General features: G+C 41.6%; 1 protein-coding gene across 1 annotated transcript in view; it reads right to left on the reverse strand.

The window, feature by feature from the left end:
* The window catches only part of LOC140520704 (XK-related protein 6), a 34,415-nt gene extending 13,810 nt beyond the window's left edge, over positions 1–20,605 (reverse strand). Inside the window, exon 1 of the mRNA XM_072634843.1 lies at positions 20,385–20,605. Coding sequence (XP_072490944.1) covers positions 20,385–20,568 — 184 coding nt within the window. The 5' untranslated portion in view covers positions 20,569–20,605. The remainder of the gene's footprint in view (positions 1–20,384) is intronic.
* Between the last annotated feature and the right edge of the window lie 923 nt (positions 20,606–21,528).

The raw sequence follows: 21,528 nt of genomic DNA on the forward strand, positions 1-21,528 counted from the left end.
ATTTTCAAACCTTAAAGCATTACACAAATGCCAGTTGTGTACTTGTAATAAAATGTAGGAAGTGAAATTAATTCCGTGGTTTGTGCTTTCACTGCCTGTATGCTCACATGCACTTTACTTACTTCTCTGCAAACATTTGGAGACTGAAAATATAAAGACAAAGTTTAGTATTCTTTTTTGGGATAGGACTAGATTGAATGGGAATGGTTATGTAATTGGAAAACAGGTTAGCTACTAATATTGAGATGAGAATGACTTATCCAGAAACACACACACACACACACACACACACACACACACACACACACACACAGAGTTATAAAGAGGAGGATGAACAGTTTTTCATCTCAGCTTAGTCTATAAGTCTATAAAAACTGCCTTGGGAAAGATTTCGGTCTGGCTTAGAAAACGTTTATCTGATTGTAAGGTTACTGAGTGAGCTTGTGGAAATTCTTTTCAATGGGAATCTAAGGCAACCATGAAAATGGTTTGTGCCTCAACTTAAAACCAAACAAGCCTTTTCCCCCTTAAGAGGATGAGAGGAGAGCATGAGGCTCAAAAGCCTAAGAAAAGGGAATTGAAGTTAATCAATTTTTTAAGAGTCCCAAGAGTTTATCACCTGGTTGTTATATTAAAGTATCATCTATGACAATATGATATAGAAACATGACTCCACGTGTGAGTGGCATCTGTGGTTCTCAGTGCATAGAGTGTGTCTAGACAGTTGTATGGATAAGGCCATTACTTGGGCCTGGAGAATGTGTGTGTGTGTGTGTGTGTGTGTGTGTTTGTGTGTGCATGCATGTGTTGTGGACCAAAGAAATTTTGGTGGGCCAAACCATTTTTCTGGAGTACTTACAAGGTTAGGCTAGACTACTATCTGTAGTAGAACCCCCTTGAATGCTTTCAACCTTAAGACTTTATTAGGCAGATTATACCTCCTAGTCTCATTCTTTCCCAGTTATTTCTTAAGTGGGCACATATAATCCTGTAAGTCATTAAGGGAAAGGAAATAAAGTCAGTGGTCCCTCCCATGACCTGACCCCCTAATTTCCCACCAGATGCAAGGTAGGCCCTGAGGACATACATCTGGAAGATTTTAAAGGATGCTTTTTAGGAAGGCAGAAAAAGCCACCAGTGCTAGATTAATACAAGGAATCTAAAGGTCTGATTATATCAGCAGGGAGTTTGAAGGTATAGTACTTTCCATATCATATGACTTAAATACTGTTTTGTCCCTTTAAAACTGAAAAAAAGATGCCTATCAAGGTGAAGGATTCCATTTCCTTTTCTCTTTAAAATTGTTCTTAAAAAACAGAAGATTCAAAAGAGTTTTCCAGGTAAACCAGGTAGCATAGTAAGTATTCAACAGGTGACATACATCTCAGCACTAGACTATAAAGCAGAGTTGCCTGTCATTCAGCACTTGAAAAGGCTGTGACATCTTCTCTCCTGGAGATCTTTAAAAGAGGATTGCTGTATCTCTGCCTTTGACTTGGATTAGGGAGAGCAAGCAACTGGCTGCTTCTGGCTCACTTGCTTAAAGAGTTGAGGGTAGTCAGAGGGGCATGATTTAGTTAGGCAAGGGAGATAGGGAGTTAGCTAGGCAGTTCCTAGGGCTGAACAGTATGCCTTCCTGATTTGAAAGAAAAATTGGGAGTCCTGATCTCAATCCTTTTTTAAATTTTTTTACTCCAGAAGATAGAGAAGCAAGTATTTGGTCATGATAAGGAATGTGGACTCCCAACAAGCCAAGGAACCAAGTATCCTCTCACAGACCACTAAAATGTCATTCCCTTTGTTTATCATTAATTGCTTATTGGACATCCCCAACTGGATGTCCCAAAGCTGTCCCATAGGCATCTCAAATCTCAAATGTCCAAAATAGAACTCATTATCTTTGTCTCTAAAGTCGCTCTTCTTCCTAATTTCTCCTGTTTCTGCTGAGGGTACCCTGATACGTCCTGTCTCCAAGATTCATATCCTTGGAGACATCCTGGATTCTTCACTCCTCTTCACCTTTCAAGTCCAATCAATTGCCAAGATTTATCCATCCTATCTCCATAACATTTCTCACATCTGACCACTTCCCTCCACCCACCTGGTCATCACTTTCAACACTCACCCAGACTCTTATAAAAGCCTTCTAATTGGTTTCCCATTTCTAGTCTCACCCCTTTCTCTTTCCTCCCTTTCTCTGTCTCCTTCCCTTCCCTTCCTTTTAGTTATTTTCCTTTCCCTTCCTTTCCTTTCTGTTCCCTTCCTCTTTTTTGATACTAGGTCTCCCTATCTTGCCTAGGCTGGAAGTACAAAGGCCACTCACAGGACTGACCCCACTGCTAATTGACACTGACATTTTAACCTGTTTTGCTTTCCCAGCCTGGGCCAGCTCACCCCTCCTTAGGAAGCCTGGTAGCCCTCCACTCCCAGTGGCTTGCCATATTGATTTTGGACTTAGACACCTGGTTGGCATCTCAGATAGACACCTGACTGGCCTTTCAGAAGTCCTAAAATCCTATGAACACCCTACCCCAGTAGTAGGAATGACAGGCATGGGCCATACTGCTTGAAGATTTCTCCCCCTTCCAATCCGTCCTCTACAGAGCTTCCAAGTTGATATTCTCAAAATAGGAATCTGACCCCATCACTCCTCTGCTCAAGAAGCTTCAATGGCTTCCCTTCTTTCTCCATGATTAAAAAATAATCCTCTTGGCACTTAAAGCCTTTAATAATTTGGCTCTAGCCTGGAGGCAGTGAATGTGGCATAGTGAAAAGAAAATTGGCTCCCAAGTCACTTCAAATAGTTTGCATTTAATACGCACACATATGTATTTACTTCTCTCTGACCATGTTGTGTCCTTTCAATAGACTATTTTATACAGGGGTGGAGAACATGCGGTCTCAAGACCACATAAGGCCCTTTAGGTCCTCAATTGCCACCCTTTGACTGAGTCCAAACTTCACAGAACAAATGCCCTTAATAAAAGGATTTGTTCTATAAAATTTGGACTCAGTCAAAAGGCCACATGTGGCCTCAAGGCCCCAGGTTCCCCAACCTTGGACTATAATCTCCTTGAGGGCAAATATATTTCTGTCTTCAGAGTAATTAGCACACTATCTTGCATTTAGGAGACTAACAAATGCTTCTTGAGTTTAACTGTATTGGGTTTCTAGCACTGACAGGTAACATATGGTGTTTACAAAGTATTACTATTTGCTTGTTATCAAAACATAAAACCCTGAAAGCTAAAATAAATGAATCTGACTTCTAAATTTGAGGGCTGGCTCCTAGATCCCTGAAGCAAATTTATTCAGCTCTGGGGGAAAGTGTAGTCTGGACTTCGGTCCTCAAATATAGGCTCTGTGATATTTTAAAAAGCTGATCGTTTTTTTTCCACTTTGTTTTCTAGACTAATTGAATTCTGTTCAGTGGATAGGTGGAAATTAATTCATTTCCTTTCTGCTCATTGTTTTGACTACTCAAGTGGGCAGCATCTCGGTAATGGTGATTATGGAATGATCAGTAATTGACTTTGAAGCAGCCTTTCTCAGCTGCCCTGTTTTACATCTGTAGTTCTCACTGAAGATTGGCATTCTAGCCTTCCTCTAAGCATAAGCTCATTCTCTGCAAGGAGTAAGTTTTTGAACGTCTAGTATAGTCAGAGCAAGGCGTGAAACGATGGACAACATTTAAATTTTGTTTATTAGATCAACAATTGGATTAGTGCAAGTCTACTGGGCAGAAGTTATTTGCTTCGGCAAAATGGAATGACCAAAGGCAGAGTATGATGAGCTGGTCCCATACAGTGACTGCCTCTCCACTTAGACACAGACCCACTGGGAAATTCAGGTAACCCAGTGTAGCTATAAAGGAGTGAGGAGGCATTTCATAAATCATGCCAGAAAACCAGTGTCATTACTTTATAGTCCCATTCAACCCTTTGTTATTGCTCCATCTTTTCAATTGTGTCCAACTCTTTATGACCCATCCTAGGATATTACTAAAAAGTTAGCTCATTCCCTAGTAAGAACTGACAGGTCCAATTGAATCTAAAATCCTTAACATTTTATTAATTAATTTTGATAAAGATTTAGATGACATATCAAATTTATAGATGACATAAAGGTTGGAGGGATAACTAAAACTGCAGTAACGGTCAGGAACCCCAAAGATGCAGTCGTGCAGCATCAATCACAAACACAGCATCTAGAGGAAGCCCTTCTTCAGCCTGGACTTGTTGCTGGACTTCCTTCATGACCGTGGTGAATACCTTTGGCAGGCAGTTCTGTGCCTTGCTTGGTAATAACCAGTGGGTTGTCAAACTCTAGGTCCAGTGTACTAATCATGATGACATGATACCAATTAGTGGGACCATGGTTACTAGCAAATCAGAGCCCTAGAAAGTTCCTGGAAACACCACCTGTGGTAATCTTCATTCTGATCCATGGCTGAGCAGATTCTATCTTAGTTACATTATTTGCATTATAGTAATCAGAAATAACTCAGGTAGTCCAAGAACTACTGAAAGAACTAAACTATTCACCAGAGGAAGCCTCAGGCCAGACAAGCTTGGATTCATATGCAATAATAATAACAAAAGCAAAGAAAGGAAAGGAAAGGAAAGGAAAGGAAAGGAAAGGAAGGGAAGGGAAGGGAAGGGAAGGGAAGGGAAGGGAAGGGAAGGGAAGGGAAGGGAAGGGAAGGGAAGGGAAGGGAAGGGAAGGGAAGGGAAGGGAAGGGAAGGGAAGGAAGGAAAGGAAAGGAAAGGGGCCATGCCCTGGCTACTTCTTAAGCAGGCCTATTCAATGAATGGACGTTGCCTCACGCTAAGTGAGTACCTGCAAAGACTATGGCCTAAAGGGCCCGAGGTCTCCCAGTGCATCCTGGGCCACCTCCAGATATCCTGATGAATATCTGGTCACTGGATTCAGATGGCTCTGGAGGAGAAGTGAGGCTGGTGACCTGCACGGCCCTCCCTCACTCAAAACAAAGTCAAGTGCAAGACATGTCATCATTTCTCTGATGTCATGGTCTTCTTTGGCAATGAAGGATGAACACAACAGAAGCAAGAATGACAGTTAACATTTATATAGTGTTTACTGTGTACTAGGCACTGTGTCTAAACACTTTACAGTTATCGTCTTGTTCAATCCTCACAATAATCCTGGCAAGTAGGTGCTATAATTATCCCTATTTTATAGATGAGGAAACTGAAGTTAATAGAGGCTGACTTGCCCAGGGTCATATAACTAGTAGTCTGAGGCCAGATTAGAAGTCAGATATTCCAGACTGCAGGTCCGGCACTCTATCTACTGTACCACTCAGCTGCCAATAACTGAAACAGAACCAGTGTGTATTATCTTAGGCTTCATATCAGTTAATGGACAATACCCTGTTGATTATGAACCATCCTTAATATCTCTGTCCTTGGCCTTGCGCAGTTATTGTCACAGAAACATAGAGAACTATGGAAATGTAGCTCAGCGACAAATGCTAATAAGTGGTTTGAGAAAAAGTTACCAGCAAGAGCATAGCTAGGGCAAATTGACAAGGCAGGTGCTTTGGGGTGCACTTAAGGTGGAAAGGCCTAGAGCATGTCTCATGTCCTGGAAACCCCTCTGACCCCTCTAGCTGCTGAGTCTCTTCATTTCATATAGATGTTCCAGATGTTTTAATTAACTTTGAATGGAAAGCTGTTAAGGAGAAAAAAATTACAAGGACTAGACAGTATACAGCAGGGGTTAGTTTTAGACCAAGAATATGTGAATGGTATGGCAGTGGGTGTTATTGGCTGGTCCCTCCTTACTAAACCAAAAACCTGGTTTTAATTCTTTTCGGGGAATTTTTTCCTGGGAAAATAAAATCCAAGCCATAGAAAAGAATCCAGTGGGATTAATTCTTTTCACAGAATGACACAATCAAGAATCCCAGATTACAGTGAATATTATGATACAATCATTGGAGTTCTTCAGTGGCTCCATGATCTTACTGGTGTGGATATTCTCTCCCCAAAAGTTCAGAATGAGCCTTAACCTGCATGACTATTACTCATATCCTTCTGTGACTCTCCCATTGGGGATCTCCTCAAGACACTAGAGGACCTTTATGTAGATCTCTTAATACTTAGTAAACACCAAATGTGACCACTGGGATGTGTATTAGGTCATGAGTTCTTTGAGGGCAGAAACTATATTTGCCTTTCTTTGTAATTCCCAGCACTTATAATATAGTTCCTGGTACGTAGTAGTTATTTGATAAATGTTTGTGGATGTCTTGACTTGATTTGCAATCTGCTATCTTTCGCTTGTGCTCCATCACAGAAATACACCTTAGGTTTCACTAGCACACAGAGAAAAAAAAATGCTGCTTGTTCTTTCTTTGTCATGGAGAATACCTAAGACTTCAATGCCTTATCTAAGGTCAGAACAAAAGTCAGTTTGTCATGGCCAAGAACAGAACCCAAGGCTCCTTACTCCAGTTTGGTCTTCTGACCACTAGTTAACAGTTTCTGAAGGGCATCCAAGCATTTGTGGTCTGCCAAAACTTATTATCAAACTCAGAATCAAACTGGAAATTGTTAATAGCTTCATGTTCAGACTGTGACAAATGGCTGGCAATGACCTTCACGGCTTTCTTTCTCCTATACAATAATAAAGCTGTGGCTGTTGCAGTTGGATTACTGAGCAGTCAGTCTGAATATTTTCATGATGGGCTAATCTTATTTCCTTTTTTTGACAGGGTTACCCAACTGGGAGGTTAAGGGAATGACATATGTGTAATTTACCTAGACTTTGGCAAAGGATTCCATAAAATTTCTCGTTTTATTCTTGTGATAAGGAGGATGAGATATGGACTTAGCTGATAGTACATCAGAAGAATTCTAAATTGGTTGAATGTCTGGATCCAAAGAGTAATTAGTGACACTTTGGCATCAATGGGAAGAAACTTTCTAGAGGAGTACCCCAGGGAACTATGCTTGGTCACGTGGTAGTTAACATTTTTATTAATAACTTAAAGATTTCAATGACAGACTGATCAAATTTACACAAAGTTAGGAGGGGCAACTAAAATAGCAGTAACAGTCAGGAACCCCAAAGATGCAGTCATGCAATGTCATCCACAAACAGCAGCATCTATAGGAAGCCCTTCTTCAGCCTGGACTTCACACTGGACTTCCTTCATGACAGTGGTGAATCCTTTTGGTAGGCAATTTCATCCCTGGCTTGACAATAACCAGAGAGTTGTCAAACGCTAGGTCCAATATTCTAATCACTATGACATGATACCAATTAGTGGGACCATGGTTACTAGCAAATCAGAGCCCCAGAAGGTTCCTGGAAATACCACCTGTGGTGATCTTCATTCTGATCCATAGCTGAGCAGATTCTATCTTAGTTACATTATTTGTATTACAATAACCAGAAGTATATCTGGAGCAACCTTTTGTCTTCTCTAAGTAAAGTTCTATTGTCAAGCCTCATTGTAATATGCAAGTGATCTTGAGTTCTTGAAGGATATACCAGGGGATAATGAGCCCTGGCAGGTCCTACTAAACTGGCAGGGCTTAGAGTGTGGGTCCTCAGATGCACTTTGTGTCTGTATGCTGAAGACCAGCTTGGTTGTGTTGGGAGAGGCTCATTGCCAGAAAATTATCCACCAGAGGATGAATTTTCTGACCATAGTAACTGATGAAGTATGTTTGCTAAGGCGTGGAGAGATTATGAAATGTGTCCACAGAAAGAGTTGCATGATTCTATATTTATATTCATTTTATTTCTTCCCTTCGGATGTAAGCTCCATGAGGGCAGGGACTTGTTAAGGCTTTCTTTATTTCCCCAGCCCTTTTCACAATATCTGGGATGTGGCAGACCCTTAACAAATGCTTGCTGATTGATCGATAAGTCCAAAGTAGATTGGTAAGTAGCAGGAGTTGAGTGGTTTCTCATTTCAGTAATCATAACCTGTTTGGTGAGGGTGCAGGTAAAAGAATGCTAATAATTCTGACTTAGTATTTTATTCTTTGTATTTTTATAGTTTATATATTTAGGATTTTATAGTTTGCAGTTTATAAGGCATTTTACATACATGATCTCATTCAATTCCCACAACTACCCTGATAGGTAGGCATCACTAGTTCCATTTAACAACTGAGACTCAGAGAGGTTAACTGTGCTGCCTGTGCTCATAGGAGGTTAACTCTACAACAAGGCCTTGGAGATCATTTATCCCAAAGCTCTTCTATTACAGATAAGAAACTCGGCCCTGGCGAACACTAAATCCAACTTAGCATTAGTAGGTAACACAGCTGGGATGAACTCAGGTCTTCTGACTGTGAATTGGTGCCTTTTTGATGATACCATGTTACTCATCTGGCTTGCAAGGAGAAGAACAAGCACTTGAACTGGTATCTTTGGACTCATGAGAGCACAGAGCTTTCTGTTGCACCACACTTCTAGTTGTTGTTCAGTGTTTAGTTGTTTAGGTCCCATTTAAGCTTTTCTTGGCAAAGATACCGGAATGGTTTGCCATTTCTTTCTCCAGTTTACTTTATAGATGAGGAAACTGAGGCAAACAGGGTGAAGCGATTTGCCCAGCATCACATAGCTAGTAAGTGTCTGAGGCCAGATTTGAATTCAAGAAGATGAGCTTTCCTGTCTCCAGGCCTGGCACTCTATCCACTGTACCACCTAGCTGCCCCTACTACCATACTACCTACAATCAAAACAAGGCAGAAGTACATGCAACCTGCTGCCTTCAGCCCTTGTCTGCAGATGTTTGTGCATCCTTAGAATCAAAATATGTGGGTCTGGGTTCTTGCTCAGGTCCCTAATAATTCTTTAGCCATGGGCACGTAAGTCACAACCTCTCTGACTTTCAGTTTTCTCATCTGTTAAATGGAGTTAATGATACTCCTGCAACCTACCTCAAAGAATTGTGAGGGAAGTGCTTTGTAAACTTTGTAAAGTGATGTAAAAATGTGTATACATTTCTGCTTTTAGGATTGGGAAGGAAGCAAGTAGCCTCATTCTACATTCTACACATGGATGTATGCATGGACACACTTTAGTGATTGCTATGACAAATACAAACTCTAGATAAAAGACATTATCTAAATACAAGCCATATTATGATATAAAACAGACTCCTTGCCTATGTAGAGTCTCACAGAATGCTCTCTAGATGTCACTGAACAGCTGTTTCTATAGCTTGGTTAAATCTACCTTATCCACTGCCACCCCAATTAACAACATGGGTACTCCTGTTCCCTCAGTATACTCTATAACTTAGAAAACAAACAAAATAGGAACACAGATGTACCCAACAGCTTGGAATGGAAGTCATCAACTAAGAACCGCTTCAAGCGGATCTCCCAGTGGACTCTACTGACACTGGGGGGAAAGCCTGCAGTGCTTAAATAGCTCACTTAGCTACACATCGGCTTTGAAGAAAATCATCTAACAACATTTTCTCTTCCTCATCTTAGTCAAAGTTGCTTCTTTAGACCTTCACTCAACCTGAACCTTCTGTCTTACAAGGATGTATGTCCATACAAGTTGACCAGGATAGTAAGAGGATGAGGCATCATGAATGAATAATTAAATGAATGAATTAAAAGCACCAGGGATGCAAATACCATGTCATGTGAGGATTACTGGAAGAAAAGAGAGATGTTTAATCTAGAGAAGACTTAAGGGGCACGTACTAACTGTCTTCAAGTATCTGAAAATATGTGGGAAGTATGTTAGATTTCTACTCCAGATGAAAGAAACAGGAAGAATGAACAGAAGTTAGAGAAGGACAGAGTTGGGTTGGATATAAACAAAGCCCTCTTAACAAACAGAGGAATGAGCTGCCTGAGGAAGCAGTAAGTTCCCTTTTTTTAAAGGCCTTTAAACAAAGTCTGGATAACCACCTGTCAGGTATGCTATAGAGGGAATATTTCATTCAGGTATTGGTTGGATTAAATGGCCTCTGGTTTACCTTCCAACTTGGTAATTCTGTGAAAAAATCTCATTCTTGCTTCCAAGATGTCTAAAAGTCCAAATAACATGTTTTTTTAATATTCTAAATAGTAAAATCTCATCTTGGGACAAGAGCTGGAGAAAGCAATATCTTCCTGGCCCTTTCCTTTCCCTCCTGGAGACTATCATTGCCACTCTCTCACTTATCTTCAGTGTCTATCTACCGGTTGCTTCCCTATTGCCTACAAACGCATCCATGTCTCCCCCATGCTTAAAAAAACAACAACCCTCACTTGGTCCATCCATCCCTGCTAGCTATCTTTTTATACCTCTCCTCCTTTTTCTGGTTAAACCATCTACAATCACAGCCTCTATTTTCTTTCCTATTACTTCCTTCTTAACTCTCAACAACCTGACTTCTAACCTCATCTTTCAGCTGAAACTGTTCTCTCTAAAGTTACCAATAATCCCTCAAATATCCAATGTAAGGGCCTCTTCTCAATCTTTATCCTTCTTGACGTCTCTGTAGCCTTTGACACTGTCAATCACCCTTTTCTACTTGAAACTGTTCTCTTTAGTTTTTCATGACACTGCTCTCTCCTGGTTCTCTTCCTATCCGTTCGACCACTCCTCAGTTTCCTTTGCTAGATTTTAATCCAAGTTACACCCATTAATTATGAGTCCCCCAAGGCTCTGTCCTACGGCATCTTCTCTTGTCCCTCAGTAGTATTTCATATAGTGATCTCATCAGTTTCCATAGATTCAACTATCATCTCTAAGCAGATGATTCTGATTTATTTGTCGAGTCCTGAACTCTGGGCTCACATCTTCAATTCCCTACGTGATATTTCAAACTGGATGTCTTTGTAGGTATCTAAAATTCAGCATGTCCAAAACTGAGCTCATAATCTTTCCTCTTAAACTCTCCGCTCTCCCTAACTTCCCCATTACTCTGAAAGGTGCCACCCTTCCATCCCACTCAGTCAGCTTCCCAACCTTGGGGTCATCCTCAACTTCTCATTCTTTCTCATTCCCCATATCCAATCACTTGTCAAATCCTGTCATTTCTACCTTTGTAAAATCTCTCAGATATGCACCCTTCTCTCCTATGATACTTCCACCATCCTGGTATAACTCTCTACTTTCCATCAACCTGGTTTTGATTCCATGGATTATCATGTCCCTTTCCTAGGTACTCCCTGGGGCCTCCATCCCAGCCCCTGCTTTGCAGCTTCATTTTGTGCATTCTCTTCTCCAATTAGAATGTGAGTTCCTTGAGGGCAGGGCTATCTTTCTCTTTCTCATTTGCTGTCACTTAGCCTATAGGACTGATGAGATACTGACCACCAGGTTACTAACCCCAACCCTTTACTTATTTTTGTATCTTCCTCAGCCCCCAGAACACTGCCTTGAACAGAAGCACTTAAAAATATATGTGTTAAGTTGAAAAGAATGACCTGCAAACAACTGTCAACTCCAGGAGAATAAAATTGCCATAAGGGTACATATTATTTCATTTTGGATTTTTTTTTATTCATATCCTCAGAGTCTAGGACAATACTTTGCATGTAGTAGGGTTTAATCAAGGTTTTGTTGATTTGAACTGGCTCAGTCTTAGATGAATAGAAGCACAGACCTAGAGGATTCCAGAAAGAAACTTGAGAGATCATTTAGTCTAACACTCTCATTCTACAGATGAGGAAACTGAGGCCAAAGGGAAGAAATTACTTTACTACTACTATTGATACTACTACAAGTACTACTACTACTGTTACTACCACCACCACCACCACTAACTACATTTTATACAGCACTTTAAAATTTGTAAAGCACTTTACAAATATCATTTGATCCTCACAATAATCCTGGGAGGTAGGTGCTATTCTTATCTCCATTTTACAGATGAGGAAACTGGGGCAAACAGAGATTAAATGACCTGCCCTGGGTCACATTGCCAGTAAGTGTCCGAGGACAAATTTTAACTCAGGGTTTTCCTAATGCCCCGTGCGGTGTTCTATCCACTGAATCATCTACCAGCCTCAATTACTTGCCCAAGATCACAAAGAATAGCTAGCAATTATTGGCAGAACAGGACAAAAATGCAGGTCTTTTGATTCCAAGTCTACTTCTCTTCAGTCTGTGGGTTTCTAGTAGAGAAGTGAAAGCAAGCTCATGTTGAAATAATTCACACAGAGGAGCTCTGACCCATTCAGAAGACAAGGGAAAGGTCCAGTTGAGGAAACCAGGGTTGCCCCAGTCTGCTCAAGGCAAAAGCCATCTCTTGCTCAGAGACAACCATGTCTCTAATTACAGTCTCAGGCATGAAGACAATTTCATAATCTAATCACAGGGACAATGAATCAGGTTTTAGGACCTAAGCCCTGGCCTGCCAGGTCTGCCAAGTGGGTGAACGTCTTGAATAACTTGGCTTAATTGAACATGAAGAGATTGGAATATGGAGTAAGGGAAAAGAAGATTAGAGTGAACTCTTTCAGAAAGAAAAAAAGCAGGAAAATACCACATGGAAATGAGTAAGAGAGACTACTTTGTTTCCCATACTTTCATACACACACACACACACACACACACACACACACACACACATATGGAGAGAGAGAGAGAGAGAAGAAAAAAAGACTTTGACAAGCCCTTACAGATTAAAAGCACACCAAATCATTTGACAGCATTTACTAGGATACTAATGAAGGTTGGCCGCTCACTTCAGTACCAAAACTGGATGTTTTTCTCACCACACAAAAAGTAAACTGAGGCAGCTAGAAAGGAAGTTAACTCTTCCTGAGTCTGAGGTAGCAACATTGTTGGTGAACATGTTAACATTACTGTCACACCTCCCATTCCTTTATATGAACAGTACAGTAATAGGGAAATCCAAGAGAGAATTGCAGCCAACAAGATTCCTGGGCTACTATCTCCCTCACTAGGAATGGGCACACACAAAACGCTGTTATGCTCACTGTGGGCAAAGGAGCTAGATTGGCTAGGTTTCGCCAGAACCATAACTGGTAGTTTTGGCACCTAGGGCAAGTAGCACCAAGTGCTGCTAGGAGCAGGAACAATTTACTTACATCAATTTGTAATTTGTAATAGGAAAATAATAAAAGTAATTAGGACAAGTTCAGTTAGGTAGATGGGGAAATTAGTTATCTTGGCAGTTTAGGGGATAGGATTTCAGAGTTAGAAGGAGACCTCAGAAGTCGTCTAGTCCAACCTACAGCAGGAGCTTCTCACCTTCTTTAGACTCCATCAAAAAGGCCTCATTAAAGTTTTCCCTCACAAATTGTAAAGGTGTGAAGGTAGTACTAGGATTATTATTCATCCTTAAAGGGGGAAGGAGAGATAGCGGTAGGTCAGCCTTTGAAGGAAGGAGGGAAATAAAAGCCCTAGGGAAGGGAACATGGTAGCCCAGGGGTGGGGAACCTGTAGCCTTGAGGCCACATGTGGCTTTCTAGATCCTCAAGTGCAATCCTTTGACTGAATCTGAACTTCACAGAACAAATCCCCTTAACAAAAAGATTTGTTGTATAAAACTTGGACTTGGTCAAAAGGCTGCAGTTGAGGACCTAGAGGGCCACATGTAGCCTCAAAGCCACAGGTTCCTTACCCCTGGGGTAGAGTGTATTGAAGATTTCTTTATAGGAAGGATGGGGAAAGGATGGGTATGATCAGTTTGCTCTCCCTACACCCACCAGAAACCTTTCTTCTCTGAGCTCAGTTTTCTTGTTTCCCTCTATTTTGCTGAAGGAGTACATGTGTCATATGTATAAGGAGTATCATATCGCTTGCCTTCTCAGTGTGTAAGAGAGGGACTGGATGAGGGAGGGAGAGAATTTGGAATTCAAAAAAAAAAAAACATGAAGGTTAACTTTTTTTTTTTTTTTTTTTTAGAAAGGAATACGTGTTAACGTTTATGTCCTCTACCCAGAGGCAAAGTTCTAGTGGCCCATGGCTAGTTACTGCTCTGGATTTTGTATTAGGTTTCATTAGGACATTTTACAAATGTTTTACAAAACCATTTTTACAACAAACAATTTCGTTTGGCCCACCTTTTTCTCATGGACTGTCTTACATTTAGAATAACTTCCCCTTGCCCTACCATTTCTCTCACCCCACCTCAGGCTTCCTTCTCTTGGTCCCTAAATTGCTGAGATAAAAGGATAGAAATACTTGCTTGCAGAGACCAGAATCATAGAACAAATGTCAGAGCTGGAAGGAATCTTAGAGGGAATCTATGCTAACACTATCATTCTACAGATGAGGAAACTGAGCCTCAGTGGGGAAAGGTCTTTCCCAAGGTCAAATGGGTAAATTTAGTGGCAGGACAAGTACTAGAACTTGTCTTCTTTCACTCCAATGCTCCTTCTGTCATGTTTAGGCAGAATAATCATCTTTATCCTGCTGATTCTGGCTCTGTAGTGTCTTGTGAGTCTGTTCTCTCTCTAAAATACTCATTGCTGTCACTGTAACAGAGACTCTTACTGTGTTCTGCTTGAACTACTGAAGCAGCCTCCCCGAAGGTCTCTTTGACCTTCAGTATCTCTCCATGACTTTACATTACTGCCAGACTAATCTTCCTGCTGCACAGATCTGAGCATGTCCCTCTTCTGTTCAATTCTTCAGTGGATCCTTTACCTCCCAAATAAAAACCCAACACTGGCATTCAAGACCCCCTACAACCAGACACTTCTCTTTCTTTCCAACCCTATCTCATGCTATTCATCTGCACACATACCAACTACTGTCCAATCTCTTGTATACACACATCTAGCACTTTCCTACCTTTTTTCATTTACTTACCTTTTTTCCTACCCACCTACAAAGCCCTCCTCTCCCCATATCTACCTTTCAAAAACTGACCAGTCCCTCCAAGTTTATCTCAAATGCCACTTCCTTCATGAAGCCTTCCCTGATCCCTCTAGTCAGTAGATATTTCCTTCTCCAAACTTCACATACCAATTTGTGCCTCTTCTATTCTGATCTGCATTAATTTTTCAGTTATATTATATATTGATATATGTGGCTTATGCCCACCCCCACTAAACTCAAAGGTCTTTGAAGAGAGGGCTGGGTCTTCTTCACCACCAGTATCCAAAAAAGCACTTTGCACGTAACAGGGACTTAATAAATGACTGTTGAATGAATGCTACTGAATCTCGAGAGATACATTCTCATTTTTGAAAAAAGCAAAAAAAGAATAAAAAAGTCCTGATGTCATATATTCATTTTCTTGTTCTAATTATACAATTGGTCAGTCAGCCAACAAGCATTTATTATGTAATACCAGACATCATGCTAAATACTGGGAATACAAAAAAAAGGCAAAAATAGGCAGACTTGATAGACCGTGTGGCATGGATAGAAGGCCAGCTGCAGAACCAGGGAGATCTGGGTTCAAATACTGCCTCTGTCTGTGTGATCCTGCATCAGCTCTTAAACCTTTCAGTGCCTGAGATACCAAACTGCAGTAACGGAAGGAATTTTGTTTTCCAGGAGTTCCCTAGATCAGTAAAATCACCTTTTGCCTTAGGCCCTTGGTTTGTGGAGTTACATTTATTTCCATGGATGCTAAGGAGTCGAGCCTCACCCACATGTGACCTCCAAGATTAAAGTCAGCAGGGGCAGGATAAAAGTAGGATTGGGAGAGCCTTCTCAAGACTGAAGATATCCTCTGAACACTCAAAGGAAATAGCAACCTATTGTCAAAAGCCACAGGATGGCTCTGACTAACTCCAACTGATGGTGGGGATTTCAGAATCCATTCTAGCTCCTGCCACCTCTTTTCCCCCATGCTGCTTGGCTTTAGCAACACATGCCACCCATCTGCTGCTACAGTGGGCTCCTCGCCTCCTCTGGTGCCCCAGCATAACAAGGGGAATTAGAGAGTTTGGCAGCCTTCAGCTACTGCTGGAATTGACTGGCAGAGAAGCACCATGAGTTTCCTTATTGATTGTGCTCTCCAGGAAGGAAGGCTCAACCAGCCTGTCTGTGTTTACATTCTGAAAGGAAAGAAGCCCAGAGAGTGAGTCTAACCAAAACGGAAGACTGAGATATCTGAGGCCTGCAATGTCTTTCCAAGATACCTGCTAGTGCAAACCCCACCCCTAGAATGATCATATGGTGGAAGGTGACAAAAGGACACAAGAGGTCAGCCCAGCTCAATTTCTCCTACATCTGAACCCCTTCTGTGTGAATATGTGTGGGTACATGGTGGCAGGGGTGTGGGCGGGGTGAAGACAATTAAAATGTTTCTTGAGCAGTAAGGATGGGAGTCTCACACAAGGTATTCACAACAGCCTTAAGAAGAGGAGATGCTAGTAAAAGAGAGTCTCAGCCTGGCCTCATCTCCTGCAGAGGTGGGACCAGCTCTGCTTGCCATGCAGAGTACAGGGTCAGGAGTTCCCTAAAGTACAAGGCTGACCCTGGCTCAGGTAGACTGAACTCATGATCTTTCACCTCTAAACCTTCTCCTCTTCTGCACCGTCATGAAGGGCACCCTCAACTGCTTTCTTATAGTCACTCCACATACCCAGTCTGCTAAGTCGAGTCATTTCTTCCTTTATACCCTCTCTCATAGATGTCCTCTTTTCTTCACTCTCCACATTGGTACAGGCTCATGAAACCTCACACCTGGACTATTGCAATAGCCTGCTAATTGGTCTGTTTGCCTCAAGTCTCTCCCTCATTCTAGCCTCTCATCTACTCAGCTGCCAAAGAGGTCTTTCAAAAGTGTGGATCTGAAAGAAATGCAAATTAAAACTACTCTTAGGTATCAGATTGGCTAATATGACAAAACAAGGAAAATGATAAATGTTGCAGGGATGGGAGAAAAGCGGGACACTAATGCACTGTTGGTAGAGTTGTGAACTGATCCAACCATTCTAGAGAGCAATTTGGAACTATGCCCAAAGGATTATCAAATTGTGCACATTTTGACCTCTGACCCAGCAATACCACTATAAGGTTTGTAACCCAAAGAGATTTTTAAAAAACAGAAAGAAAAAGGAATTACATATACAAAAATATTTATAGGACTTTTTTTTGTGGTGGCAAAGAACTAGAAATTGAAGAGATGCCCATCAGTTAGGAAATGGCTAAACAAGTTGTGGTATATAATTGTGATGGAGTATTATTTTGCCACAAGAAATGAAAAACAGGATGCTTTCAGAAAAACCTGAAACACTTACATGAAACTAATGCAAAGTGAAGTGAGCAGAACCAGAAGAACACTGTACACATTAACAGCAACACTGCATGATGAAGAACAATGAATGCCTTAGCTCTTCTCAGCAATACAATCCAACAATCCAAGACAATCCCAAAGAACTCACACAAAATTATATCCACCTCCAGAGAAAGAATTGACAGAGTCTGAATGCAGATCAAAGCATACTTTTTTCTAACTTTATTTCGGGGGGGGGGGGTTGTTTTGAGCGGAGGTTGCCTATGTTTTCTTTTAGATCATGAATTTGGAACTCAAAAATTTTTTTAAAAGAATATAAAAAATTGTTTTTACATGTAATTAGAAAAACAACAAAATATATTTTTAAGAAGTGTGAATCTGACCATGTCACTCATCTACTCAATAAACTCCAGACGTTTCCAATCATTTAAATCCCATCACAACCTGATTTCTTCCTGCCTTTCCAATCTTACACCTTTCTCCACTCCCTGTACAGGTGATGCTGGCCTTTCTGCTATTGCCATCCTCACACAGGATGTCTTCTCACTCTGGTTCATGGGCTGTCCCCTGTTTCTGGAATACTTGTGACTTAGCTAAAACCTTAAGCCTTCCCCAGTCCCTTCCTTCTGAGATTACCTTTCCTCTATGTATCTCATATATACATAGTTGGAGGGACCTTGTTTTGCTGTTTTCATTGTATCCCCAGGTACTTTTTGACTGAGTAACTGACTAGGTCTTCTATTATCCCTGGGCACTCACTGAACCATCACCAGAGCCTGGAGAAACTGCCAAAAGTCAGAACACACTTCACTAAAAGGTCCCCAGAAGGCATTCTCCCAAGGCTGGGCCTCTGCAATGGAGACCTCTCCAAAGGCCTCTTTTGGAGCTATAGAATATAAGGCAGAAACTGAGGGCAGAAACTGTTTTTAACCTTTCTTTGTATCCCTAGCTCTCAGTGCAGTACCTAGCACACAGTTAACTAATAATTAATAAATGACTGATTACATTTCATGGAGTATCTTTTCTCCAAGGCCCTCTAAAACAAGAATTCACATATTTCCTAGCATTTTAGAGGAGGCAGAAGCACTATTGGCCCAACCACTTGCCTAATTTTTCAGTTTGGCCCTGCCCCTCCTGGCCTCTTTTCACTTCCCAATCCTTACTGACCACCTCTTACTGCAGGAATGAGTGAGTAAAGGGCAGTATGCAGGGCTCCCCCAGGACAAAAGGAGTCCTGGAAATTCATACTTATTTTCTTCTTCTGTAGCACCTATTCCCTGTCAGGATGGTGCTGCAGTTGTAACTGTAGCTGGAGTCACACACAGCTTCCTGCTGGCCCGTCTGGGGTCATAACCATTGTAGGATGGTAGCTTTGCTACTTCAGCTTTTCTAGCCATCACTGCTATTTATGCTCAGGAGGTAGAGCTCGCAGTGCCCAGTCTGAGAGCCATTAGGGACAAGAGCTGCTGAGGCATACCAAAGCTTGAGTACAAGCCAAGAGCAGGGCCTGACTCCAAGCAGCAGGGTCCAGCTCCCTAGCCCAAGTGCATGAGCCTTCTTCTCCTAAAGCAGGATCCTTCTTTCTTTCTGCCATGGAATTTCTCATCTACAGAACCCACAGACAAAAAAGAAACTATCAAGGGTTGGGAGAAAAGTAATTGAGCCAACATTTATCTAAGTGCAGTGATTCTAGTCAAGTTAACAAGCATTTATTAAACACTTTCTGTGTGCCTGGCACTAGGCTAAGTACTAAGGACAAAAAGAAAGCCCAAACAGCCGAAAACAGATAAACCAACAAAGTTACTGTCTTTGCTAAAGGAGCTTGTAATCTAACATGCAAACAACGAAGTGCAAATAACATATTTACAGGATAAACTGGAGATAATCACAGTATTAGCATTAAGGAGAAATTCAAGGGCTGAAATTGGCAGTTCTGCCAGTAAAGAATGTGGGTACCACTGGTCTTCCCTGCCACTACACTGAGGTATGGCCAGCAAATAGGAGGAATCCAGAAACTGATGGGTGAACCAAGGTGGGTCCTCTACAAGGCAGGTTAGGCTTTGTGCATTCCCTTGGGAGCTGCTCAGAACTACATGTATATGAGCAGGAAACCCAGCGGGTTTAGGAACACAGCCAGGGAGTCAAGGAGACCCCAGTGATCAGGGTAAGACTCAGTCTTGTGTGCTGCCCCCAGATGACAATGCTGCCTGATCAGAAACAGGCAAAGAGACAGTATTACTCACCAGTACAAACACACAGGCACATGTACTTCTGTAATATGTGGATGATGAGATTTTCTGAGGACTAGGACTTTCTAACAATATTAATAATTTCAGAGTATTAATAACAACTCACATTTTTATAGAATTCTATAAAGTGTTTTTCTCACAACAATTCTATGAAATAGGGAGTATAAGTATCACTAGTCCCATTTTGCAGATGAGGAAACTGAGGCACAGAGAGGATAAGTGAATTGCCCAAGGTCATATAGCTCCTCACTATGAGCTCAGTATTCTTTTCATTAGGTTGTATTCCCTTTCACTGCAACAGAGATTTGGATCTAGAAGATTCTTAGAAACCATCACATCCATGATGTAATGAAGAAAAAGATGACCTGCTGACTCCAAGTCCAACGCTCATCTATGATGTCAGGGACTATCTCCAGAAAAGGCAGATCTTCATGGCTATATTTTTTTCAAGACTCTTTGATGGCTAAGTTCCTCCCTATATGGGTAAAGTAAGTGTGGGAGAAATGAGAAGGGGCATATTCAAGCATGTATATTAATATTCATGTACCACAAAGAATGGTGTTCATGTCCATGTCCTCTGCTGGGACACATAAGAACTGCATGTGAATATTTGGAACAAGTGAGGGTACTGTGTAAGCATGAAGGTCTACAACAGAGGTCTACGGGTCTACATCAAGAGCATGAATGGATAGATATATGCATTCTCACCCTTACCCATGTTTTTGGACAGACCAACACGTACCCATGGTTCCAAGGATATGACCAAATAATTAACGTGGTGGTGTAAGACATGAGTCTAAATGGATTTAAGAAATGGCAAATTGACATCATGCATTTCACTAGCTGTTCTCTTGTGGGAATGCCCATAACTATCTAGCCCATACCCAAGAAGAAGAAGGTCTAAGCAGAAGAAAGAAGGGGATCAGCCAGAAGCTGGGCAGGGAGAGCATTTGAGGGTTGGGGGGCACACTTACAGGGCAGCGTTTCAGCGCTGTTCTTTTGAATCATTATACAGAGCTGTAGCACCAGTTGGGGGGCGCTCTCCAGGAAGGTCTCCAGGAGGCGTAACATATTGACATCTGCATATTCGTACATCATAGCCCAATAAAAGCGTCGCTGGTGTTCCTTCTGCCGCTGGCTCTGAATCCCCAGGTACATCGTGCGAATATACCTGCAAGGAGAGGGGAAGAACAGAAAAAAAAAAACAAACAAACATGTGTGGGTTGGAGAAAGAGGACCACAGAGCAGCAAGCTGGTTTGTTCCTTCAAAGCCAAAACCCTAAAGATAGGAACCTCACCAAAACCTAGGAATGCTCTCTCCTCTGCCCCTAGGACAATGGACTGTACCCTGGGAATGTCTCTGGAGCCCCAGAAATCTAGTGTCACACATTACATTAGGGAAAGAGCAGTATGAACATTGTAAGAGAGGCAGGAAATCTGGGTTCAAATCCATGTGACCTTGGGAAAGTCACTTCCCCTATGTGGATCTCAGTTTCTTCATCTGTAAAATGGCATGGTTGGCCATCCAAGATGGTATCTGAAGTTTCTTCCTCTGATATTCTAAGCCTTTTTAGATTTCCCAAATTTCATTTGGTTAAACACAGAGGAAGGGTGTCTTCAGGCACAAGATTCAAGTTGGGGAGATCTAGCAAACATAGTATCTTACTAATATACTCATCCTGGACATTCTTTTCAGGTCTCTTCACCCATTCCCCAGGAAACCTGGATTCTACAGTAGCAGCAACCTCATCCTCAGGTCTGATCCTAAAGGGGACTAGGAAGAAAAGGCAGGCAGGTGTACTTCTTCTGCCTTTTTGCTCGTGAACATATGGTGGTGCCTTGTTGGAGTACCTTAGGCCAGTGTAATATACTGAGAGGCAGGAGTTGAGGGAAGTCCACACTTCCCTTAGAACAGATCCACATCACAATTGTGGAGGATTCCCTGGCTACTTACAATCCACATCTCAATTGTCAGTGGTCTCTTTCCTGCTCTCCACTCTTAAATATTGTAATGGAATGGATTTAGAGCACAAAGATACCTTTGAGATCATCAGATCCAACCTCCCCATTTTACTGACAAGATAACTGAGTCCCAGAGATGTTAAGTGATTATATTCA

The sequence above is a fragment of the Notamacropus eugenii genome, chromosome 1, assembly GCF_028372415.1.
Source record: "Notamacropus eugenii isolate mMacEug1 chromosome 1, mMacEug1.pri_v2, whole genome shotgun sequence".
Taxonomy (NCBI): Eukaryota; Metazoa; Chordata; class Mammalia; order Diprotodontia; family Macropodidae; genus Notamacropus; species Notamacropus eugenii.